Consider the following 27,387-nt stretch of genomic DNA (forward strand, 5'->3'; position numbering starts at 1 on the left):
ACAGCTCCCAGAAGCATTCACCACTAGCTGTGTTGGCCAGGATTTCTGGGAGTTGTAGTCAAGGACATTAACTTTGTTAATTCTCAGTGGAATGTGCTAACCCACAGTTTGAAATGAAAGGCTTCATACATCTCCACAGACCTTCCTGGTTCAGTTTTGCTTTCCCTGGCTGGCTGAAGAATGGATTTTTTTGAGAAAAAAAATTAAGACACTCAACATCTTTTTTACAAGGAGGTTGTCATAAAAACAATTTTAAAATGATCAGAATGGCCATATCAATATTTATTGAAATACGGGAAATAAAAATCCATTGATGTTGAGAAAATTCCTGGCAGGAACTGACATGAGACAACATGAACTTCACAGATACAGTAAGAGAACTTTTAACAAGTAACTAACTGCACATTCTAAAAGGGTTGCATGGATTCAAATGCCAGGCAGCTGCAGAACATATTGGTAATACAAATATTCAGACACTACAGGTTGTCTGGTTACAAACACTGAACAACTATAAGAAACCAGCCAAAGCCAAAACCTTTGTGTTTGTCTGTTTTTACTAATATGCAATCAATAAAGCAATTGTCAATGTCTGCTTACAAAGTGGTTAACAATTAACATTAGTTTTGCAAACCTGGGCAGTTGGAGGAATTTTTGGAACTACAGATACTGACTGATGTGTGTTCTGCCACTTCACTCATCCTTCTTTGCCTTTAACATCCTTGTAATAAGTATCTGGTTTTGTCCACAGATAACTGTACTTTGCTAGTGGTTTTATATCCATTTCAGCCTTTAAGTGTAATTTGTCCTGATGTTACAACCACAACGAAAGTGAGGGTTTTTACAAAAAAAGGACATGAAACTGGAGGGGGAGGGAGAAAATCCTGGGTTCCCATAAGAGTCTGTAAATTACAGGATGTTGTAGTTACCTTTAAATGCTCATGAAGAACAGATGGTTTTTATTTATTTTATTATATTTTATTTTAAATAGTTTTCTGGTGTGTATGCAACATGTAAGGTGAACTTTTGTCAACCATTCTCACAGTGGTGCTAAGCACGTCTGGTGTGAAATAAACATTGAAATATTGCCTGTACAGGCATATCCAAGTTTGATATCCCCATCTGCTGATCTTGGCTGCTTCTAAAAATGCTAGAACCCAGGGCAGGTTCTTGACAGGGGCACTTTCTATAATATTTATATCAGCGGCTTTCCCAAGCCATAGTTCCCAACATTGCAGACAAAGCTGATTTAGCTGCTGCTATATTTAGGCCAAAATACTATTACTCTATTGCACTTGCACAATGCTCTGTTGCTTGAGTGGTAGGACTTTTCCAGGCTGGGATATAGAGATGTTCAGTATGTCATTGTGCAAATGCTGTATAAGCCCCATTATAGCCAGTCATTGGCTTGTTCAATGGCAAAGCAGACACTAGTGATGGAGTCAAGGAATGGCCCTACCATTGGACAGGGGGCAGTGATAGACAAACAGCTGGTGAATTGTTCTGTTTGCTTTGGATTAGGATTCTCAGAGGTACCTCAGATGCACCCAAAAGCTTGAGGTCCCTGCCCCTTCAAAGAATAGATCCTCAGGCAAGCTCCTTTTGGAAGTCCTTTCTTGCTTCAAAAGAGGTTATGACATGTGGGATGGATGCACAGAGGGATGAAGCCCCTTTGACTTTGTAGAACTGGTTCTTTGGCTCCTAGCTGCTACATTTTCACTGCAATGGAAGCTGCAGTTGGGATTTCCTGCCACAAACAGGTTTTCAATGCTGCATTTGACAGTTATTAGGGCTGAATACCTGATACCATCCATGTCATGGACAGGTATGGACAAATCTGTCAATTTTCCTTCCTCTCAGTTTCTAATTTTCTAAGTCTGGTGTTCAGTTCATCCTGAATTCAGACAATTTTTCCAGTGTTAAGATTAATTCATTCTGAACTTTAAGGGGGTGGGAGGGAAAGCCCAGTATCCTGTTCAGTATGTACATGTGTGCAAAAATCCAACTGCAGAAGCTGACATACTGATCATATGAGGTGCAACTTGTATATGACCAGACACATGATAGGCATCTCTGCAGCATCTCTGCTGCAGTGATTTCCACAGATGAAATTCTGTATGCATGATTATCAAAGAGGATACTGGCTTTAGGTTTTTTTTTTTTTTTTTGCATGAAAGTGTTAAATCCAACTATTAGTCTCACAGGAATAGACCTACTGCATCAAAGTGGATTTGTTGAATTACAAGTTCCTTCTTTTAGTGGGTCTACCCTACTTGGCATTAATAACTGCATTTATGAACCAGTTTTCAAATATAATGAATTGATAACACTGTTTTCTTCACATTATTTGTGTGTGATTTCACCAAATAGTATGTATTTCTTGTATGCATTTGTGATTAGAGAATTCATTGAGACATTTTGGAGCAGTATTACTGTTCAAGGATACCTGAGTTTTGATTCATGCATTGGCTCATGATCATGTCATTTCCCCCTATCGTCATCTCTGGCTATGGAAGAGCAGACATACAAGTAGCAGGGTTTGTTTGTGACCCAAGAAAATCTCTTTTGCATGAACAATGATTTCCCACTCTTCATCCCTCGCCCCATCTACCCCCTGCATGGGTTGTTCTCATCCACCCTTAGAAAGAACATTGGAACAAATTAAGAATGGTGATAATAAAACACAGTGTTCTGTAGTAATACAAAAGAAAAGAGATGCTGTCTTTGGTATACAATGTCCACTGTTTAAAAGAGAATCTTCAGGTAAAGACTGCACCTTTCTAGGTTCACATGGATCAATGGAAGGTGCAAATCACAAAAGTTACAACAGATTTTAAATAATCTACATTTAAGATCATGAGGATTTACAGACATTTAATCAAGCAAATGATCTGAAAATGTGAAGACCTTTGAATGTCCCTGAACTATGAACTATAACTTGGACATGCTGTAATAAACACATATATTTGGCTTCTTTATTCTGGCTATTTTTTTTAATATAAAGATGAAACCAAGGAACAATAAATTAGCATCATAATTGTCTACAATGAAAACTGTGATATACAGTATAAATAAACTATTTAAAAGCCAGCAATCTCCACGAAAACAAAAAAACAAACAAAAAAGCAAAGGGTGCAGAAGTTTTTTTTTTTACAGTTTCTACAAGTGATTGTGCAGCCAATAATCTAAAATAAAAAATAAAACTAAAGCGTTAAGTGAGATTCCCTTTTTGATTTTAGTGTCTCACGACATACAGTAATTAAGTACTGGTAAAACAAATTACCAATCAGAAAGCAACATTAAGGAAATCACGGTTTGCAACATCATCATCACAGGTCCCTCCCCACCCACCAGGACCTAACAAATGTAAACATGATAAATCTTTTTTTTTTCTGAAAAATGTTAAGTATTAATACTTTCCCCTCTCAAACATATGTTGATCCTCATCTGTACAATTACCATTCAGAATTCTGAAATAAGGCAAAGCTTTTATCACTGTGGCACTACATTCTAATAATACTGATTTTGGATAGAGAGTTAATTATTCATCCTTCTTCACTATTTGTTCTGCAGCAGACTTTGGTCTACATAGACATGGCAGTATTACACTTCTGTCCTCTCATAAAAGGTTTCTCCTGGAATAATCTGCTTTAAAATGTGCTTTCTGATTCCAATGGGTGTTCATACTGTTTTTTAAAAAGGAAAAAAAGGGGGTAAAACAATTGTTCTTCAGACTACCAGTAAAACTAACCAGCTTGCTCAACTCCATCAGCTTATACAATTTGAGTATATTTTTGTTCCTTGCATAGCTAAAAACATGTTTGTTTTATTGGCTTTTCAAAATACCTATCGCTTGAGCCAGATGTTAGTTAAAGCTGAAGTACCTGGATTTCTGATAAGTGGGTGGGGCAGGTTGCTACATCAATATGCAGGAGAAAGTATGATTGTATGATGCCTTGCATTCTCTCCTTGCAACGGTGTAGTCCCTGAGATGTAGTCAACAAATGTTTGGAACTTTGCAAAAAAGACTTCCCCGGGCCAGACCAGGATATGTGGCAAAGAGGTAGAGACAAGGGAGAAACTGGTAGGGCAGGGCAGACCAAATGAATAAAAAAAATCTTCCAAAGAGAGTATATGCATTAAACAACTTGAGCTGTACCTGGTTAATCAAGGGTAGAGGCCAGGCTACATTTGGCAAGTTAGTAAAATCCAGTAGCAAACCATTTTTTCAGTATTCAAGCAGTGTCTCGTGTCAACACCTGATAGCTTTAGCCAGCTACTGGGGCCCAAAGGCCTTAGTGAAGTCTGAGGACTTTAGTGCCAGTCCTGCATTTATAGCAGGAATGGTGTTCCTCTAGAGACATTTGGCTGTAATTCTCATTGTTCTTCACTACTAGCCATGCTGACTAGGAATGACAGGAATTGAAGTCTAAGGATATCTGGAGAATGACATATTCCCCACTTCTGGTCTACAAGCTGCCATTTAAAATGTCCCACAATGCTCCCTGCTGTAATGTCCACCATTTAATGCAGGGTTTAAAATGATGATTCATATCCATGGCTCGTGAAACTTGGAGGCTCACAAATTGTCTAGGCCTGTTCTTCAGCTGTCTGATCAGCTAATTCACAATTTTGAGCCAAAAGATTTGTTCTGCCCTTTATACCAGTACACATACTCACACAAGACCTTGGACAAGGTCACAAAACTGGATGGCCAGTAGGGTACAATTCAAAGTCATGTGAACTGAGTTACCTTGTGAAATCCAAGTAATTCTGTTTAACTAGATTGCAGATCAAATGCAGTGGATCCAGTGATGCTGCTGCTTAAAATCTCTGAGAAGAAATATTGTTTTATTTTAAGATGGTGGCCAATTTGGCACTAAAAGCTTTGAGAAGCCATTCCAACAGTGCTTGAACCAGTATGCTGGAAACATGGTCCCACAGCAGCTGCTCTGGAGCAGCTTACTTCCAGCACAACTTGCAGCTCTTTCTCCTTCCTTTGTTGCCTGGCTGAATGACATGAACACAATGATGAAAAAGAAACCTTGGAAACATCTTGAGAATGTCACACAAATCTTATGAACAAATGCTCTTTTCTCATAGTATTAACTATAGTTGCAGGCCCAAGTCACATATAGTCCCCAAGACCAGGCTTGTTTTGTTTATTTTGGTAGTGCTCCTAGGCATACACACAACGAAAATGGCCTACTGTAGATCTTTTCATACAAATTAGGGCCACACATCCATTTTTCTTCCTTTTTTGGAAAGAGTAATACATATTTTGTCCTTGGAAGGATGGCAAAAGGTGACTGCTGTTTTTGCATCCTTTTCCGAGCAGTTTTCAATCCTGCTAACCAACGAAGGGATGTAGTGCATTCAGATCCCCTTGATCTGTTGGCTGAATAATACAGACAGCACTTGATCCTCCTACATTTCTCCGTAGTGGTCATAGGGAACATTTTAATTTACAGGAGTTGCTATTTTGTTTTTATTTTGTCTGACACAGGCAAAGGTATCCACATCTGTCTGCAATCTCGTTTCACACCAGTAATAAAGTCCTATACAAGTTCTTTTGGGGAGACTGTGTAGCGTTTGATTCACAGTTTTGCAATACAAATACCCTGATACATCACTTAATTACTATTAAGAATTTGATTATTATACCATTTTAATTTCCCCCCCTCCCACGAAGTTCCTTTAAAGCAAGTTCTTTTAATTAGGATTGCTTGCAGCAGTTCAGAGTATTCCCCCCTTTTATTTTCTAAAAAGCACAAGCTGTGTGAAAGGATATAATTTATGCTCTCTTTGCGTGCAGCATTTCAATGAGGAGGTTATTACATGGCACATCCCCATTCAGGTGTTTGTAGTAGAGGTATTCTTCTGCCTGCATACTGATCGCTCGGATTTCTGGGAGTCGCAGGAGGAGCTGCCCGAATTTGTCTGTTTGTTGCGGGTAGTTGCACATTGTGTAGTCCAGCAAAGCAGCATTCACTTGCTCTTGAACACCTTCCACCAGCTGGAAGTTCTCTAGGTTTTTGACATCTGAATAAGAAGTTGAATAATCATAATAATCATAATAACAAGAACAAGAGCAGCAGCAGCAGGCAGCAATAATAATAATAATAATAATAATAATAATAATAATAATAATAATAATAATAATAATAATAATAATAATAATAATAATAATAATAATAATAATAATAATAATAATAATAATAATAATAATAATAATAATAATAATAATGACACAATCACGATTTAAAAACGAATAAACTCCACATTTTGATTCCTGTTTATTGAAACAGTATTTCACTTAATGGATGCATTTTCCTCTTGACAAAAGAACACTTTACATGTTGCTGAATATTCAGCAAAATCCCTGTGCTGATTTTCTTGGGAAAATGATCACAGTCTAGCTTGAGTAGAGGCTCTTGTTGAAATTCTGCATATACCTCAGATCAATTAGACACCAATGGATTTCGAGCAAGGTCAACTGTTTTTTTTCCTCCCTCCTCCACATATCTTATAGAAGGAAAGGTCGAAGATTCCTAACATACAGGACTGTAATATATTGCCAGCAAATGAGTCCCCAGAGGAAGGCGTAACTTTAACCCGACATATTACACAATTCATATAATTCTGTATTAATTTTTCTGACCCAAGGTGAAATCTCTGTCCAGGATATGCTGTAGTTAATTCTAATAAAAAATGACAAGGTTCTTGTTTCTTTTTGACATTTTCTAAATTATTCTGAAAGCCTTTGACTTGTCTACCCTTATGTTAATGAACCATCTGGTACACTCCAGTGACTGCCAAAATAATCTGCCTGACCTGAAACCCAGAAAAATATATTTTTCACTTACTACTGTTTTTCCTCTTCCCCCTCCACACCCCTGAATTGAAACCACTGTCCTTTAGGTAGATTGACAAGTACATTGGATGATTTTAAGAAACAGTGATGTTACTTTTTCTTACCACACACAAAGGTTTTTTTTTTTGGGGGGGGGCTATTTCCGGAAGTAAACTACAGTATTTACTCTAAAAATTCACCTGCTTCATTATCTTAATTAAATCCTTTTTTTAAAAAGCAGCTGCTAGATTGCCCTCCTCTTGCCTCAGGTAACTGCTCTAGTAGCTTGACTTTTTGGTTAGGGTGTTCTGGAGTGCCTAACGCTTTGAAACGGCTACAGAAGTTTCCCAAAAGTTGGAAGGCAGAAGGAACGAGATGAAAATGACAAGAACTAGGATGCTGACCATAAAGAAGTTTGTCCTGGGTTGATGTAAACACCCTGGCATTCAAATCACGGCAGAGGTTCACACAGAAAAGTTTAATTATCCCAGAAACGTATGTTTCAAGAACCGCTTAACAGATAGCCTTCTTGATCCCTCACTCTTCTCTGTCATTATGACCATGCTCTTATCTATCTCTTGAACCGACATGCAGTTTTGTTGATGGAATAAATATTGAAAAGAATGGTGAGAAACACGACACCAACAGCAGGACAAATACCTGTCTCATTGCTCTCTTATTTCAGACTAAAAAAAAGAGATCAGTAGTACATGTGATCTTACAATATAAGGAATCTCTCCGACACGTTAATAAGTCTTGCTGTTGAGACAGGACTTTGGGGCAGAGGTCAGTTAGCAGTGCCAGTTCTGGGGTTGAGCAGCAGGGGCAGCTCACCACATTTAAGGTAAGTGAAGTAATTTACACGTTGTTATATAAAAAGCTCTCTGCCCACAAAACCATTAAGACCAGACTGTAAAGACACCACCGCTTTCAGTGCAATTTTAACCCTCATATGTTGCCCTTAATTTTTTTCTTTCATCTTTTCAGCTCAGCCTCACCTCCTTTTCTATCTCTGACCACGTTAAAAGCAGCTCCGTTTGATGCAAGGCTTTAAATGTATGTGGATGTGGAATTGTGTCCAAATGTTTAAGTGACTTTAATCAGTTGATAGAGGTCACTGCAATAGATGTAGGGACACCCCCCCTTTTTGACTGAAGACATTTTCACTAAAGTGTCATGCTGTATGAAGCAGCTAAAAATGATGTACTTCTCACTTGGTTAGACATTTCTAACGGCACTAAGGACCAGTCGCTTTAGATACATGCTCGGCAGCTGTGACAGAGCTTATAAAACTGACAACAACCAAACCTTGCCTGTGGAGCATATTCAGTTTTTACACCTAAAGCCATGAAATGGATGGTGGAGATGTTGGACACATGTAAGGCCCAGTCAGTACGTTCCCCCCTCACCCCTCAATCCATATCTGGTGTCTGGGACACACACAGGAGAGGGACTATAGTGAGGAGGGCTTCCACCACTGTGACAGTGAAGGACCACCGTTGGATGTTGCCTTCAGCATTGCAGTAGACACTATTGTGAAAATATTTGGAACTACGTATATTTGGGATTCATTATGCCAGAATCCTCAGGAGTGGGGTGGTCAAGTATCAGTTCTCTGAACTTACATTGGGAGAGCTGGAAAACCTTCTAAGGCTGATTATTTTGGGTGGCATGAAGAACTATAGGTACAGAAGCAGAGGGAAAGGAAATAATGTTGTGAAGTTGGATTTAACCCAGTTAATCTTTGTGATGTTGCACTACTTCCTCACACCACTTCCTCAACTTCTACTTTTTCATAAAGCGATTTTTCAAGTATTGGTTACTTGCACTGAGCATTTTTGTATTCAAAACTACACCACTCTCATAGCTAACATCACCTCTCAAGTTTCTCTACAGAGCTGGTTTCTTGGTGGTGATTAAAAGTGTATGTGCAAAACAACAGCTTACATTTTAGAACAGCCTGAGTTCTGCTCTGGTGGAGTTCTCCATTCAGAAATTATTGGGTGTCTCTGAGATCATGCTACCAGACCTGAGGCAAATCCCATTACTTTTGCAGCTGCTGATAATAAATGATGAAGCAAATCCTACTGAGGTAAAATAAAAGAAGACCCACATCACCCTGAAAGAAATGACTATGAAAGTTCAAATGCATAATGGAGAGTCAGTTATGCTGTCCATCACCCATTTCGTAGTGGAGTTTATGCATAATTTTGGTCTTCAGAATTTATGTCTTAAAAATAAGTCTTCTAACAGTCTGATTTATAAAAACAAGCAAGGTAGTGAGGGACATTATGCTGGCGCAAATAATACTGAAGGGAAAATGTTAAATAAATTATACCTCTCAGAGTACTTTTGGAGTCTTTTATAGAGTGTGAAAATAGAGCAAAAATTATAATAAAGTGTGTCTTGCTAGATGTGGCTTTTTGCATAGCAACATCTGTAATACGTTATGTGTTAAAATGTATATTGAATGATAATTTTGATTCTTTCTACATTTTAAGCAGTTGAGGGAGAGACATCAAGAAAACCTTCTTTGGAGATGCTTTAACATAGACGTTGGCTGCTTCAACAGCAGAAGAGGCATTTGATTTATTTATACAAAATTATTTACCTTCAGGGAAAAAAAGTCTTTGTGAAAAACTAATGGCAAATTTTGGGGAAATATAAATGCACTGCTAGCAGAACTCTGTGGATGTCAGCAGCGTCAGGAAATCAAATCTGTAACTTTAACAAGACAATCTGAAAGCCCTTCTGCTCCCCCACCCAAAGCATCCAGGTACCTGATACATCCAAATACAGTACAAGAGAACTGAGAGTGTTGGTGCCAAAGAATAATGTAAGAAATCAGCATTTTCGAGTTCTGAAAGACTTTTACAATTAGCATGGATGGAAATGGCCTCTTTCTTCCTGTATCGCCGTTCAGTTCTAAAACTATAAGGGGAGGGGGAGGGGGGAATGTGTTTTGTGTTGCCTTAGTAAGTACCCATCTCTTATCTCTTCCACTTTATTCACTCAGGGACTAATTACCAACTTTTTATATGAAACAGTCTTACTGTGTGCTCACAGTGGGACGCATCTCTTTTCCCCTCCTTATTGGAGTAAACCCTGAGGTCTTATAGAATATGTTATTTTTTTTTTTACAAGCACTTGCAGTAGCATTTCTGTCAAACACAGAATTTGTCTCCTCTATAGTTTACTTCTGAAGATAAAGATTATTTTTAACAGAGGTGCCCCTGTTAGCTCTGTAGTTGCTCTAAAAGTCTGTCAGCATTCCTTTAAAATCCCAGTTTTCAGTGGGTCGCCCCCCCATTATAAAGCAGAGATTTTAGTTCAAACTTTGCATACAAAATTCAGCTTGAAGAGAGTGTGTTTGCATATTTTTTAAAAAATGGGTCTGGCCTTTAGAGGAGGAGAAATATAAAAATATTTCTGTTTCCCAGAGACTTCCTCCCCTTCTTATATTTGAGACATGAAAAACGGAAATTTGGTGGACGATTAATCTACAGAGAGCACACACTGGTTTGGGGATTTCGAAAAGGAAAAATGAAAGGGAATGAGAAATTTAACTTTGAAAAGTGGTTACTGGGCAGGAGCTGTGTAAGTACTTTTCAAAGAAAGTTAATTTATTTCCATTGCACTGCATGGATGTTTGCCTGGGTGTGTTCAGCAAACCCGCGACCCTCAATGTCCTTTCTCCTCATCTGTGCGAATATGGTTAAATGACCACATATCAGTAACTGCAAGAAATCATTCTCTTACAAAACCATCTCCACAAAGAACCAGAAGTGTGGGCACTAAATCCTGAGGAATGAATGTGCAATTCCCTGGGGGCTTTCTTAGACTGCTAAGATGGCAGTTTGTGCAATGGGGGTACTATTGCAAAAATGTCTGTATGTTGATGTATACACACAGCATGCAGATTTTAGATTTTACTATAATTCAAGTACAGTGGTGTCTCGCAAGACGATTTTAATTTGTTCCGTGAAAATCGTTGTCTTGTGAAAAAATCATCTTGCGAGGTTCCCTATGCCTTGATCTCAAAAAAAGAAAAAAAGAAGAAAAAAGTCTTGCGAAGCATCGGACTAAAAAGTCTTGCGAAGCATCGGTCTAAAAAAAGTCTTGCAAGGCACTATAGTGATCGCAAAAACCAAACGTCTTGCGGGTTTTCGTCCCACAAGGCAATCGTCTAGCGAGGCACCACTGTACATATCATCATAGGGGACAGGACTGTGATCAGGTGCACTAACTGTTGATGGACAACATGTCCAAGAAGGTTCTTCCTTTCTGTGGTTCTTTATCTCTCAGTTAAACTCGAACTACAGTCCTTGAAGTAGGCTTCACTTTGGCTAGACCATCTGCAGAGGTCCAAGGACCACTCCCCCATTCTTCAACCTTGATGGGCTGCAATGGAAAACTCCTCCATTCCTTTTAATGTTTCTCCTCAAACAAAGGGATTTTTTAAACTGAAGAAATCCTGTTGCTCACTTGAGTGGCAATTCTTTAAAAATTGAAAATGTGGGGGGGGGGCATTGGAAGTACAAGGGTGTACAAGGGTCCCCTATGGGAAGAAAGGCAGCACATGAATAATTTGAACAACCAAACCCTTGTTTTTAATTTTTTGAAGGTGCTGGAGACGTCAAAAATGCCCCTGTGCTTCACAACCCCAACTTTCAGCATGATTTCATTGTCATCTCATACTACATCGTGTCTGTATAGTAAGTTATAAAGCAATCCCAAAGTGAAAGGTACAAATCAGAGATGAGGAACACACTGTCCTCTATATGTGGCTTTATTGCACTTCTTGTCATCCCTCCTCACTGCACCATCCCTTGGATAATCCTCTGCCTTAAAGTAACCTGACACCTGCTTCCAGAGTGCTTCAACTGCACCCTTTCAACATCCACTTGGCACTCCATAAATGAAATATTTTCAGTAATGGTTTTGCATCATGTGAAATTCACACCTTAAAGTTGCTGAGATTTTTGAGAAGTCCTACGAACTAGATGCCAGTGATGTAAGTGCTGAAGTTTAGAGTTTACTATAGTCTACAAATCATGTTGGAGTCAGACTACGTACAAGGAGTCATATATAGCATTTTAAGCTAGAAGGATATCTGATGAACCAGTTCCCATGGGGGAATAGCTCAGAACATTTTTCTTCTAAATGGCTTATCCAAGCTACTTTCTCACAACATTCTGTAAGCTGCATTCCTACAAATCTAGCTTCAGGTGTTCATTCAGGGATACTCCGTTAATGATCTAGTGAGATCAAATGTTTTTACATCAAATATTCTCATATGTGAAAATAATGGAAAATTCTCTATAAATGGAGAATGACTAAGTCTGAATTGGATTCTATGTGCATCTTTCCTGTTGTAGATCTCACATGTTTGGTTTTATCTCTTCCCCAGCTGGTTTTCATTATTCACTGGTTGCTCAGAGTAATAGGGAGCAATGAAGCTTGATAATTCATCATGTGATACCTAACTGTGTCACAGAATAATGTTATCTAGTAATAATGTAGTGTGTACAATTGCTTTTCAGATAGCCAGCATCAAACTCCTTGATAAAACAAAACCTATTGTTTTTAGCGTATCAGAATTTCAAGAGTTTTTCTTCATTGGTAGAATAAGACCGTTGCTCTGGAGAACAACTTCTGTGACAGAAATGTTCCTTCTGTGTGGTAGAGGTAAATAATCTTGGCCTAATTTCCAAAGTCCTCTGCAAATGACTAGCTTAGAACTCTGCTAAAGTGGTCTGGTCCTGTCCCAGCAGCCTGGTAGACAGAAGTCGAAAGAGGAGGAGTGACAGAGTGAGAAAAAACAGGGTAGACTTAACTAGCTTCACCTATTATTGGCTTTAGTCCTGCCTACCACCACCATGTCTCAGGGAGTGTGACCTATAAAAAGGTGGTCATGTGTCTCCATAAGATCCCATTGTTCCTTTTCTGGACAACAGATACCCTCTCATGTCTGTGTCTCTAAATCAGATAATATAATCACATGCTGGTTTCTATCTATGTGGCTCATGGTTTGTTATTGTCCTATAACAATTCCCACCTTGTCCAACTGTTGGACACTGTCAACTACTTCTCAAGGTCCTGTATGACGAAAAAGAAAAACCAGATTATCATAGTAATATTTCACAAATGGCATGAGGAAAAATACCACATGGATGGAAAACCAACACAAGAGGGGGAAATATATTCTGCTAGCTATTTTTATATTGGAAAGGACCAAGGAAAACAACAACACTGTGTACAATCTACTAGGTAGTTTCTGTTCCTGACCTTTTACCTGCCGCCCTTCTTACATCCCTGACTGGGGCCAGAAGATCCTTCAACATTTTGGAACTGATACAGGAACACTGGGGAAGATGCAAATAAAACAAGGAATTCAGTATAGTCATGGTGTCTGTTCTGGTGGTGGAAAGGTACTGTTAGATAACACCTGGGATTGTACACCAGCCTGGGATTCTGACAGGCTGAAGGGAAAAATATAAAAGTCTTAAACAGATTTTAAAAATTAGGAAAGTTTGGAAGAAGAACAATTGGCAAGCAATCTGTATTTTCTGTGTAAAAAGAAGAGGGGTGGCTGAACAAGGAAAAGGGTTTTTGTTGATCCTGAACCAGTAAATGAACAACAAAAAGTCATAAGATAACAAGTAGGGACACGGATACTACTGAATTTTTTTTGTCACTGACCTAAGACTAAATAGGACAGAGTAATTTTCTGTAACAGTCTCTTTACTGTAGACATAAAATATTTTAAAGTTCACTGGAGTGTCAAATAATGGATACATTGTTTTGGAAGTCTTGCCTTTTTAAAGTGCATTACAACAACCAGTGTGCATCATTCATGCAGAGATAATAGGTTAGGCTCAATGATATTTTCCTTTAAATGCAGGATAAGATGCTTATGTAGTAGAAGAATGCTGGGATTATTGGTGTGAATCCCATTTCAGCTTCTAACTGTTAAGGATAGCTAGAACTACAATTTGTTACAGACCAGTTCACAACTCAAATAAAAGGACATTTTACAACATTTTATGGCATCAGGCTGCCAGGTGTATTATTTAAAATTATGTTTCTCTTCCACCTCTCTCTGTTTTTAAGACATGTAAAATGGCACCTTCCAACACAACAAATCGGCTATGTCTTCTTTCCTCTACTTGATTGGAAACCCTCTGAACCAGGAACAATGTCTTTTGATGCACTGAGACGAGTGTTTTTGGGCAAATCCTTTGCAGACTGTACTCAGCATGTGTAAAGCTTCAGAGTCGGGATGTGTTTTCAGTTCCATTGCTTGTCATTTTGAGCATGGGAAGAAATAATAAACATGAGTCTTCACAGAGCAAGTTGGGCCCTACTGTTAGTCCAAGTGAAATGACTCGCTCGGGCACTATGTGTGGCACAAAAGTACATCATACAGACAAACCTGGACTGCATTTGGAGTGGTCTAGTGTTATCTCTTTCTCAGCAATCACACAATGCATGTGGAAATGTGTGCCAGCCTGACTCCGATGTGTACCCAAGTTGGACTTTTTTGGTTCAGCTGGAGGGCTTCTACTTTTGGGGACTCTCCTGGAGTGATTCCCTGGCAGATGGGAGGATCGCTTTATGGGAGACTGCCCCTGTTCAACCCATCAGACACGCAGCTTTGAAGCTGCCTGAATGCATTCCTACCGAATCTGTTGTGACTCATTTTTTAATGTCAGGAATGAGCAAAGAGGCGCTTGTATGATCTTCTCCCTCAAGTGCAAAATGCACATACAAACAAAACATCATGACTGACCTAGGATATTACACACTTGTTCAATTTAGTTTATTTCATTCATAGTCTTCATTTCATTACCAAGCATGAAAACATATAGAAGGCTGCATAGAAAGCTGTATAACATAACGTGATAAAAAGCATAGGCCATGCAGAACTGACACCTTAAAAGTCAGATCTTGTAAATTGTGACATTCTCATTTAGGCTTTTTTCTTCCAGCATGGGCTGCTAAAGATTACAGTGGACCCTTGACTTACAGACGGCTTGACTTACAGACTTTTTGAGTTACAGACTTCTCTGGCCGCAAAATTTAGGTTTGACTTGCAGACTGAGATTTGACTTACAGACCAGAAAAAAACCAAAATGGAACAAAAACGGCCTGTTACGGGATTAATTGGTTTTCAATGCACTGTAGGTCAATGGAGACTTGACTTACAGACTTCTTGACTTGAGAACCGCCTTCCAATACGGATTAAGTTCTCAAGTCAAGACGCCACTGTATGAAATTGTGCAACCTTTAGAGCTATCTAACTATTCTGTCCATACTATTCTAATACTTTCATTCGTATTCCTTCTTCTGTAATTCCCTAAAATCTGGCCCATATGTTTTACCCTCATTATGTTGTGGATAAAGATGACTGCAGAATATTCAGCCCATTCTAATATGCAGGATAGGAACTCCTCCCAAATTCTCCTTCTAGATTTAAGGTGTCAAATTCATCCTATCTCCCAGTCCTGCAGCTCCTTATATAGCATGCTATATAAAACTGCAGATATGCTTATAAAAATGGCATTATGAACGCTGACTTTGGGAGGTTGGGGGGAATTTCCATAGTTCCTCAAGAATGAATGTGCCTTGGGCCAATCTTGTTGTTGTTTCAACTTACATATCACCCTATAATGCTGAAGAACTCTCTGGGCGGTTTACAATATAATTATGCAAACAACAGCTCCCCCTGCCCCCAGCACCACTCAATGAACTGGAAACTCATTTTATCAGCCTCAGAAGAATGGAAGGTTGAGTCATCCTTAAGCCAGTTACATGAACGACTCAACTCTGGTCGGGAGCAAAGGCTTGGCTGCAGTACTGCAGTTTAACCACTGTGCCACAAGGATATAGAGTTCCTTTCTTTCCCCACTAAGCAACATGCCTTCCCCCAGCCATCTCAATAAAAGAAAGTTCTTCTTGTGCATTACAGGGCGATAACTCCTTTGAAATGAAGAGAGAAGTACCTCCTTAAAGACTGGTGATTCTCCCCAGAGAAGGGGAAAATAGCTTTTTAAAAATTTATTTAAACTTCCAGATTCCTTAGTTGGCATGTCTGGCTGGAGGTTCTATGAACTATGTTCTAAAAAGCCCCGAATCTCCCCATATTCCTTACAGCCCTTGCCAACTGCACGGAACCACTAAGTTTCATCTACTTTTAATTTTACCTAATCTTAATTATCTTTTTTTTTTTTACAGGGAAACTTAACTCTTGGTTATTTTGGGTTAAAAGTCAACAGAAAAAGCCAAAGCAACTTTCCAATGTGGTGAATGTAAGCTGGTAGCATAAGAAGGAGAATAATTATTTATCCACACTGAAGGAAGCCATTTCTATACATGTTTACTGTGGTCAAAGCACAGGCCTACACTTCTTTTCTAAAACCCAAGAGTCAGGCTATTTACGATTATAAAATTAATCTATATCCAACATATGGGGAAAACCCAAGAACCTATCAAAGAACTTTCCCTGGGGTGGGGGGAATTCTGTCCTCACGTTATGAAATATTTTTACTTGAGTCTTAAATTTTGATTTTTCTGTGGGCTATTTCTTTCCAGAGGTTTTCATACATTATTAGAATAAGATTATGTGGTTTAGTTTGTTCAGGTGGCAAGTCCAGACTATGAATAAACCAGTGTTATCATATGAAAGAGAATTAAACAGGTAGATCCAAGTGGGGATATATTAAACCAAATTTTAAGCTCCAGTTGTTGAATTTACCTGGTACTAGATGTCTGGCTTGCCTCAGGACAAATTCAGCTAATCGAATGAGGAAAACAGCCTCAGGTAGGATGAAAATTACAAGAGATCTCAGTTGAACACTTCTTGTTATAAATATTAGCTCAAAGGCATTTTTTCTGGTCTCTGAAATGTGGATTATCTTTGCATATAATTATGGCATTTCAATCTTTTTATAAGCTTGATTAAAAATGTTAACTTGGTTAATTATTTCATGACAGGGAGCTGGGGATTCTACCAGTGACCCTGTTAAACAATGCAATATGAGACCTTACAAGAGAAATAGTTACTAAGCTGCAGCTTCTGAGGGAACCATATAATCGAATTCACACAGAAACATGGGAGCATGAATAGGAGCATGTGTTTCTGCTGTGATGTGAACTCTGTTCCCACCCTGCATTTGCTCCACAGACAGACCCATGGACAGATTCTGGATCGAAAGCTGGCTTCTTTGCCCCTTCACCTAGCTTTAGGTGAGCTGTTCACTTTGCCTGTGTTTTGAAGCAACATATTGATTTATCTGCTCAAACATTTGTTTGGGACTTTATTTTTTCAGAGCTGCTTTCTCCCTTTCCCTGATTTAAACATCTGCTGTGAGAAAGCAGAGAATACAGTACCAGGTTTATTCATCCAGAATGTTGGCACTTTATTATAAAAAGATGTTGAAAACCAGGTTTTATTCTTAAAAACTGTTCAGAAATGGTGAGTTCATAACAATAGCCAGCCAAGTTAGTGTGAAAACAAGAAGAGGTTTTCTTTGGGGGTTGATGGGGGCAGCAAAGATTGATGCATGTGAGGTATTAGGCAACTAGTTTTAGTAAGCAGGGGAAGGCAAAACTCAGCCTTCCACCCTTTAAGATGAAGCTTATGGTATACTCCCATCTCTTTCAAAATCAGGTGCTGCCATCTTCATTTGCACAAATACATTTTCTTCTTCTCTTTATTTATTTATTGTATTTATATCCTACCTATCTGGTCAAATGACGACTCTAGGCGGCTGTCTTCACTCTTTAGCAATGGAAAGGGAAAGATGTGCTGGCTTGTGCCCTCACTGGCTTTTTTGATACATGAGGATACTCTTCTATATCTTACAGAGTCATCATAGCTGCTGCTCAATTTTAATGGCAATACTAATGGTGGTGCAATGTTTGGTGGTAATGTGTCTTGTAGGGCTTCCAGAAAAGGACTGTGTACTCTAATGACAAAACACTAAGAAATTCAGGATTATTTGTACATGGTGGTGACTATGAGGTGAAGAAAAGAGCTCCTGATGGAGAATGGCAGCATATTCCTTGCTTGGGTGGACTGGCCAGTGCAGAACAGGTACAAATTTCACTTTGGAGGTGTCTGGCCTCCACACCCATTTAGCATACCGAACCCTCTGTTGAGATCTACCACATCTCCAAAACAAATGGTGCTGTGTAGCTCCTGACCAATGATAGCTATTTGTGTTTCCTCACTGGCTGGGATAGGGTTTTTCCCCCTGAAGAATTGCTAATGCACAAAATATCAGCATGGACAAGGACCAGCTCAGAATATCTCTGAAGGGCACAGGGTGCTGTTTATGACCTTATTTGGGCATGGACGAAACCAGGATGCCACTGCACAGTCCTAGTTTCAGGGGTCCAGTGTTAGCCCCCTAGCCACAGAAGGTTCCCCAACCTGTGATAATATGCTGGAGTATACCCATAGTTTATACATACTTTAAGCTGTCTTCATTGGTTTTTGCAAAACAAATTTGTAGTGACTGAAGATGTGTGTTTGGGTGAAGCTATTTTATTGGTTGTTCTAGCGGCTTACAACAAAGAGGACATCAACATAAAGTGAAATGACCACTATACCGGTGTATAATATAGCAAATCAAGAAGACGCAATCAATAAGGAATATGGACGTGGGCCCTGTTGTGACCAACAGATGCTGAGCCATGAAAAGCCTAAGCTAGCAATTTTTCAGCCTGCCAACCCCACCACAGGCATTTAAAGAAAAGATGTCAATAGTGCCTGACTGTGCATTAAGCCAAGGCCTGAAAGATGTTTACATGGGGCTGGCCCCAGTCCACCCACAAATTTGTGTTGAGTGCTCCAATACATTTGGCCAATGAGTGTTTGTCTCACTTTACCCAGAATACATCAGGAATGCTGACCAGAGAAAGTTGTCACTCATAAATGACTTGCAGCTGGGGCAGGCAAGTCAACCTGCTCCTCATCCTTGAGACACTCCTGCTGTTCTTTAAGACCCATAAATATGTAATGTGAATTTGTTCTGGTCTTGTGATAAATTGCCTTATGTTTGCCAGGATATAGCAGGTCTGCTGATGATAGAAAGCTGCTACATGTACCTCGCCCCCAAAGATATTTGGGAGTGAGGTGACTACTGCTCCACCCATGAGTCATCCCTTCTGTCATTTAAGACCAATACTGGACAAACTCTCACCAGCTTTATTTGGAACTGGGTCAGCAAATGAACAGTTAAGAGAAATGAAAGGGTCCAAAACCAAAAAGGGAAAAAAGAAAATATATTGCTTTTTTTCAATATTCCAAATTTAGAAACTCTGTCACACTCCAGAAGATATAATCAGTAATACAACAAGGCTTTATCATCTCCTGTGCCAACTCTGCTCAGATGTAGCTGGAACTTCTTGTCCTGCTATAAACTAGTCTTTGTAGGAACTGTTTGTCCCAAGTTCTCCTCAGGAATTATGTCTCAAAACACAGAGGACTCAGAGCATGGTAAGGGTGTGGATATGCAAATAAATCTCATCTCCATGTCCCCACCCACAAGTCAGGCAGACCTTCATGTGCTCACAGTGAATACTTGTAAGTGTGTTCTGTTTAATATGCTTACATCTTTCCATGCTCCTCATCATGGAAAGGTTGCAGGTACATCCAGAAGCCACACAGAAGGTATTTACTGTGAACATAGTGAGGTCTACAAAACGTGCAGGTGGGGGGAAGATGTAGAAAGAGGGAATTATATGTGTTCCTCATCCATAAATTGTTTCAGCTCCTCTCCAGTTTGTTTCTGATCTGTTGCTCCAAAACCAACACTTATCATTCATATTATCACATTTCAGTTTTTTGAATGAGTAACTCCAGAAGAACTGAAACGGAGTATGAGGCCTTGTAGTAATATATCCCCATGTTAAAGAAGAAGAAGAAGTGCCGTAGTCAATTCTGATTTATGCTGACCCTTTTTCAGTGGTATTTATAATCAGTGATAGAAACTAATGTATTCATGTCAGTTAAATGATCAATTAATTTGGGTATTGGTGAAAGGAAAGGGGCAGCTTAATGCGATTCAATTTAAATCAGCTTTTAAAAAGGCGACTACACAATGCACATGGGAACATGGATTGTTTTGTCAGGGAACAGTGTTATTTAGATCACAAGTGAGGTATTTTACTCTTCTGCCAGAGGGTCTTTTATTTTAACTCTGATGTCAAACTGGTTTAATTTGAATTGATTCAACATATGTGAACGCCTCTGTCAGTGCAAATTGTGTCTGTGGGGTTTGCTACTCACTCTCCTCTCTCTCTCTCTCTCTCTCTCTCTCTGTGTGTGTGTGCATGAGCACACACGTGTGCCTGTGCATCTCCCCACTCCTTTGCAAGCCTACTCATGTCTCTCAGCTCCATCTCCTTCCTTCACAAGCCTAGAGGTGCCTATTTAGTCAAAATGTCTGTGGTCCTGGCCAGCACTTTTCTGATCCCTCTCCTTCTCCATTTTTGAAAATTAAAAGTTAGTAACAATAACACTATAGTGGCAGCAGCTAGTGGCTCTGAGAGGCACCCAGCATGAGGGCAGACGAGCACAGAGGACAAAGCCTCAAAGGCAATGATTCTATATGTCCCACTTTTCTCTCTAACCTGAAATATTAGACCTGAGTTTGCCCAACACTCATAGGAAGAAGAATGTGCAATTTTAACAAATCATTACCACCAACCCTTAGTTGTTCTTATGTGTTGGTTATTGCCATTTTTTCCTGGCATTTTCCCTCCCTCCACATAGCCAACACTCAGGGAATCAGCAGGCTACACTACTTGGACTGAGCGAAATCAAGAAACTTAACTCTTACTGCAGAAACACTTTCTATAAAATGTAGTTGTGTTCCTAAACCTAATCTAATTTTTATCTATCCCCCCCAGTTTTTTTCCCCTTCAGTTCAGTCCTTTTAGACCTCCTTCCCTTGTTTCTACAAGTTGCACATCTGGAAAACACAGATGTGATGTAAAAGAACTTCAGTGCTCTTGTATAGAGCACTAATCTAAGGCATCTTATCCCTGATGCCGAACACATTCTCTGTGCCTGAATTTAAACCATTTATAATGATCTCTTGAAGCGCTTTTTCTCCTGCCCTGTTAATTGCTGCTTATCTAAGTGCCCAACACAATGGTTGCTGCACCATTCACCTAAACCTAAAGGGTACATATGAAATGCAGGGAATATTAACCCAGTTGAAATGCCGGGTTCATCCCAGGTGAGCACACCAGAGGGACTGCAACATGATACACACAAAGACGTCATTTGGGATATTCCTTTCTCATTTAGCCTTTAAAAATGTTCTGAGATTCAGATCTTGCTCTACAAGTGACAGATCGTTCTTATTACCTGCCTTGGAGAAGAATTGCCAGCTAGGATACTTTGGCTTGGAGCCCTGGTTGCATCCCAAACCTGAGATGCTTGATGTTTCAAATTCAGACATCCTTCATTTAGACCAAAATAACAGACATTTACTGTGTGCCTTGCAGTCAGTGACTATTTAACAGCAAGAGGCTCTTGCCGCGTGGTCCTCTTGTACTTTATGTGCTCAGTAATGAAAGTCCACTATTGATTTTTCTGTAGCTGCTTGTAACTATTATAGTTGATACATCAATAGAAAAGGAAAGCACAATGTTTCATAGGAGGCAGAAAATCAGAGAATACACCATACCAGGACAGTAAATCATGCCATAATCTCTGGAATTGATAAATGGTTAGTGCTAACTTGAAACCCATGGCTTTTTTTTTTTAAAAGCCTGGCCTATAATCGTCCAATATGTCCTATCAGAGTGAGCACCCATAATAGCACTAAAAAGGGCACAACACAATGTTTCATTAAAAACAAAAAACTTACCCTGAACTGGTCTGCTTTATCTAACAAGGATTAATTTGGTGTTATTACTCTACACCTTGCATTTCTAAAGAGAGGAACAGAAAGAGAAATGAGATGGAATTAGGTAGGATTTCAAAGGGGTTGAATTTAATTGACGAGAAGAAACCAATCAGTGCATTAATTGCTAATTAAATCCATGGATTGGAACTCAGATTTTGATTAAAGTGGCTCTCTATGACTAGGGGCTTAGTTCTGCTTAGTTCAAAGGCTTGAATTGAGAGACCAATTCCAAAAGCTGATTCATGCTCTCTCCATGTGATCATGCACATGGATGTGTGGCTAGCCACAGGAAGACTTGTGACTGTTTGAAAAAGCTTCTGTTGTGGAAACAGCTGCTCATTTATGTCCCAGTCCATACAACTATTTGCAAAACTCTTACTGGATTGAATCTTGTAAGTAACTTGATTGACTTGTGTAAGTATTTATTTATTTATTTGTATATATTGGATTTCTATCCCACCCATCAAGACCAAAGGTCTACTCATAAAGTAACTTTATGACTTCTGTCCTGCAAATGTAGGATTTCCCCAAGAGCTGCATCAGGGATACTATTTCAAAGTCACCCCATTCTTTGACATACACTTTCCCTTAATTCTTACATTAGACTTGAAAGACGCCCCAGGATTCTTACGTACACCCTGCAGGCAGAAAACTGATTGTGAGTTGCCTAAAGCTTTCTGCTTGGTTCATGACAGATTTGTGATCTGAACTTAGGAAAGTTCAGAATAGTAATTCTTGGACGAATTACTCTGAGAATCCTCCAGCCAATGGGGACACTGGGGGATTTTGGGAGCTGTGGCTGACAGAGCAAAATTTTAAAGCTCTGGATGCAAGTTTAATGAATGACCATCTGATCTGCATCTCAACCAGTTGAGCCTTAAGGAAAGCATGGTTACCCCGTTTCATTCCCAGGAACAACTGATAGCATTCTGCTTCCAGAAGTGAAGGATGAAGACAACATGTATCTTTCTGTGTACAAAAGCTGACCAGGGCTGAACCTACACTACCACCAAAAAACAAAACAAAAAACAAACAAACAAAAAAAAAACCAGACCAAATTCACCACAACTCTCCTTGGAACACATGATGCCAAGCCTGGCAGTGGTTTATATGCTCTGCAGTTTTGGGTGGCACCAGACTACCCCTCCCAGCCTCCTGTAGTTCTCCCCTGTGCAACTAATTCTTCCTGCTTCCCTCACCTCCTGAGACATCTGGTTTTTTCCCTTTGTTCGTCCTTTCTCAGCTGGCAAAGTAACCTGCACTCTCAGCTCACCTCACTGGCACATCGGTGACCCTTCCCCCCTCTTCTCTTTGTTACTAAGAGCTCTCCAATTCATTTCTCAGCCTTTCCACGTGACTATATATTTTTTAAAAGCAATGCTAAAAATTGAACTAATGAAGGATGCACTCTAAGGCTGAGCTATGCTCCTACATTTCCTTTTCTATTAAATTTATTAATTAAATTATTTTACTTATATTTTATTTATTTATTTATTTATTAGATTTTTATCCCGCCCTTCTAGACTATGTCTACTCAGGGCGGCTATATAATATATATATATATAATCCTGTCTTTATCTTTATATAATATATATATATTGTATCCTGTCTTTATCTCAGAAGTGGGACTCAAGGTGAATTGCAGCAAGATCAAAAACAAGCAAAGATGTTTAAAGTAAAAATATTGAAAAACCACAGCCTAAATCAGTTGTTAACTCAAACTGGATTAGATCCTCTGGCCAGTTTCCTGTTGTGTGGCTGGAACAATATCATTGGTATTGCCCACTAATTGAAGACTCCTTGCTTCAATTTCAGTTTGCACATGATTCATATTAGGCTCAGTTAGATGAGCCCAACTGAATTTTGGCCACAGGATCCATGGGAACTGACTAAATCAGCACTTATATACATTCAATTGATTCAACTGACTTGTTCTACTTGGGGCTAACAATTATATTTAGGTCAGTTAAACAATGTATAATATTAAAAACACTCTTGGATCTAAAACATTTTAAAACACAAAGAGTAAACAACAACAACAACAACAACAACAACAACAACAACAACAACAACAACAACAACAACAACAACAACACAGAGCTCATCTATAGAAGTCCCTTTCTTAGCACCAACCAGTCAGTTGCCTAAGTAAAAAGGTTATTTGCCTGCCAACTGAAAAACAGGGAGGGCACCAAAATAGCTCCCCCAACCCCCAAAAAGTAAGACCACAGACAATCAATTTTGCTGTTCATCAGGATTCAAACAGATCGCACATCAGTGGTTCCCAGCTGTTGGCCTTCCAGTGGTTTTTCTTTCATTCTCAGAAGTACTGACCACTGGCCAAGGTGGCCTGCATTCTCTGGGAATCCAAAACAGCTGGAGGACAAATGGTTGAGAGCTGCTGCTACAAATGATTAAAGTATATTTATAATTGGATGGTTCAAAGCCACTAGACTTTAACCACTGCAAGAGACAGACTGGAAAAATGCCAGCCTCAGTGACCAACAGTTTTTTTCATCCTTTTTCAGCCTGTGAAAAGTGAAAGGCATTGAACCAAGAAGTAATCAAGTAATTAATAAGTGCAATTATCATACAAACTCTAAGGGCAAATATTTTTTCCAGAATGATTGTTTGCAAGAAAGATGTCCTTAACTAGGAGCATTCTCATTTATTACTGTTAGCTGCCACTCAGCAATAAATGTTATTCCCTTCTTTCCTTGTTATAAATACATATTGATTTGGTTTAAACTCTGAACTTCAAAATGAGTTATATCTGGTCACTGCTAAACTGCTTTGCTCACTAGAAAAAAAATCCTAGCCAACACCTATTATACTACTTTAATTAAGACAAGCATCAGCTTTATGTACAATTATTTGCTTCTGCCAACTCTCTGTGGTGTAAATATTGAACGGTCACCTCCACTGAATGTTAATCAATCCTTTCTGAATTCCAAGCATTTCCATACATTTCTGGAAATATGTATACTCTAGCATCAAACTTCAATACATGTTACTCAATCATAAGGACAAAAATAGGTGTTTCTCTGGCCAGATATGATAAATATTTTTTCCAAATTGGAATATTATGTTACAGAACCTACAGCACTCTCTGCATTTTAGCTGTACTGGAAACAACAGAATCGTCTTCTTGTCCATATGAATCAAACATGGAAAAACTGACTAAGGGTGTGACTACACAGCAGGAAAATTGCAAATAAATCCACTATGATGTCACACTCAGGAAGTTGGGTTTCCCAGCGTTAATTCTCTTCAGCCAAGCACACAGGAGTCAGCAGAGAGAGACAGAGTAGGAAATCAGCCTTGTTTGCAGCTTGTTTATAATTTAAATCCTCTCCTCCCCACACCTGGCACCTCAGTCTTCTTTCTTTCTTTCTTTCTTTCTTTCTTTCTTTCTTTCTTTCTTTCTTTCTTTCTTTCTTTCTTCCTTTCTTCCTTCCTTCCTCCCTCCCTCCCTCCCTCCCTCTTCTTTCTTTTGAATTCTTTTCAAGTACAATGGCTACAAACATCTCCACATTGGCTTCTGATCACACCATATGAACTGATGTGAATGCATTTGATTCCAAAAAGTAGAAGCCGCAGCAGAGGAGGAAAAAATTACAGATTAGGGTGGAAAAACGCAGGGCCAATTCTCACTGATTTTTAAGACACAATGAAAGGAAAATAATGCTATGTTGATTGTTCCAATCCTGGAGTGTTTCCCACATTTTCTGTCAATGTAGTTACTCCCTAACATACAGGAAATGGAATATAGTACTGTATATGAGGAATATATGGTATGAAGAATTCTAATGGCTGTCATAAAAATATTTATTTAAAAGATCTGTCCTATCCTGCCAGGGCCCACAAAGTGATAAATAAAGTGATAAAAACAAACTTGATACCAAGTCAGATTAAAAGAAAATTTATTATTAATTAAATCATCATGAATACTAATCCTACACTCACCCTTCTTCAGTGAAGTCCAAGGTGGTAAGAACTTATATAAAAATGTGCACATAAAATCACAAATTAGCAATATCTAAAATTAAAGGTATGCAAAATGAAAATTAGAAATACCTAATAAAATACAATAACTAATATGAAACAAAAAATAAATGATAAAATAGAAGCAGCCACAAAATGTTTAAGGCAACTAATACAGTGGGGTCTTGACTTGAGAACTTAATCCGTATTGGAAGGCGGTTCTCAAGTCAAAAAGTTTGTAGGTCAAGTCTCCATTGACCTACAGTGCATTGAAAACCGATTAATCCCGTAACAGGCCATTTTTGTTCCATTTTGGTTTTTTTCTGGTCTGTAAGTCAATTCTCAGGCTGCAAGTCAAACCTAAATTTTGTGGCCAGAGAAGTCTGTAACTCAAAAAGTCTGTAAGTCAAGCCGTCTGTAAGTCAAGGGTCCACTGTATTCATTTTGAGCAAATTTTCCTTAAACTATATAAGGGGGCAGCTCTCTGAGGGGCTAGTCCTGGCTAGCTAAAATGGCCACCTTGTTTTGTATAAAACAAAACTAAGAGCTCCTGCTCATCTGAAGAATTCTGAGTGAAGGTAAAAGAGGAGGATGTTTTAGAGGTTTTGTTAGACTCATTTCTACACTTTTCATGTACTGTATAGGATAAAATCTGAGGTGAATGTGAGGGTTTCCCTGAACTCAGAACTTCTGAGAAATTTGGAGGGAATCCAAAGCAGCTCAGATAATACCATAAATATTCTCAAGGAGACTTTGAACACTTCTGGACTATGTTGACTGTGAATCTATTAATTATGCCTTATACTGTGAAAATGGTGTCCTTCCAGACAGTGCAAAAGGGAATATAGTTAGACTTCCCTCCTGAGTGTGCCATCTGCTTCATCCATCAAAGGACTTCCCTGATCTAGGGCAGCCAGGAGGAGGAAACAACAAATGCCCATGGCAGGATATAGAGGAGGAGAAATGAGAGACCTTGGAGAAAGGCTCCAGATCAAATGGTGGGCTGGAGGGAGCAGGTGGAACCCTTTGGGAGTGGAGAATAAAGTGGGAGGAGGTAAAGAAGGATGACTGGATAGAGACGCAATAACCATAAGGAGAGGTGGAAGAACTCTTCATGCCCTGATATACCCAGACTGGAGTGCAGACAACTTTCACCCAATGCAGGGAGCTACTGAGCCAGGCGTTGCATTCCACCATGCTGGGACCAACATGGTCATAGACCAAGTGCACCTCTGTACCTCAGCAGAGATGTTCCACCACAGCTCAAAAGCATGTGCCTCAGCGGAGGGAGAGGCACCATCTCCCACTCGAGCATACTCACCATCATTAAAAAGGCCTAGCTGCCTGGGTCAGTGACTTCAACTCAGCCTCAGCTGTGATCTGTAGAGGACTGCGTCTGGTGAACCTAACCAGAGCTCAAGACAAAAGTATAATAGGCACTGGGGAAGGGACTAAGGTGAAGAACCTCTATAAACAGTTTAGTGTCTCACTGTAACTTGTTGCACCTGCTAACCTGCCTGCTGAATTGATGGACCCCATGATAGAGGACCTGGACCCATTGTCCCAAGCTCAGGAGGGGTGGTGGGGTTCACATTAATTAAAGATGGTTTGATCTCTTCCATATCC

At 39.3% G+C, this 27,387-nt stretch overlaps 1 protein-coding gene across 3 annotated transcripts in view; it reads right to left on the minus strand.

Moving 5' to 3' along the window:
• Window positions 1–258: 258 nt before the first annotated feature.
• Window positions 259–27,387, minus strand: part of NR5A2 (nuclear receptor subfamily 5 group A member 2) — a 133,452-nt gene continuing 106,323 nt past the window's right edge. For all 3 annotated transcript variants that reach the window (XM_020784676.3, XM_020784680.3, XM_072998065.2), the window contains exon 7: window positions 259–6,039. In XM_020784676.3, the coding sequence (XP_020640335.1) occupies window positions 5,792–6,039 (248 nt within the window). In that variant the 3' untranslated portion in view covers window positions 259–5,791. The remainder of the gene's footprint in view (window positions 6,040–27,387) is intronic.

This window comes from Pogona vitticeps, chromosome 4 (genome assembly GCF_051106095.1).
Source record: "Pogona vitticeps strain Pit_001003342236 chromosome 4, PviZW2.1, whole genome shotgun sequence".
In the NCBI taxonomy this organism is placed as follows: Eukaryota; Metazoa; Chordata; class Lepidosauria; order Squamata; family Agamidae; genus Pogona; species Pogona vitticeps.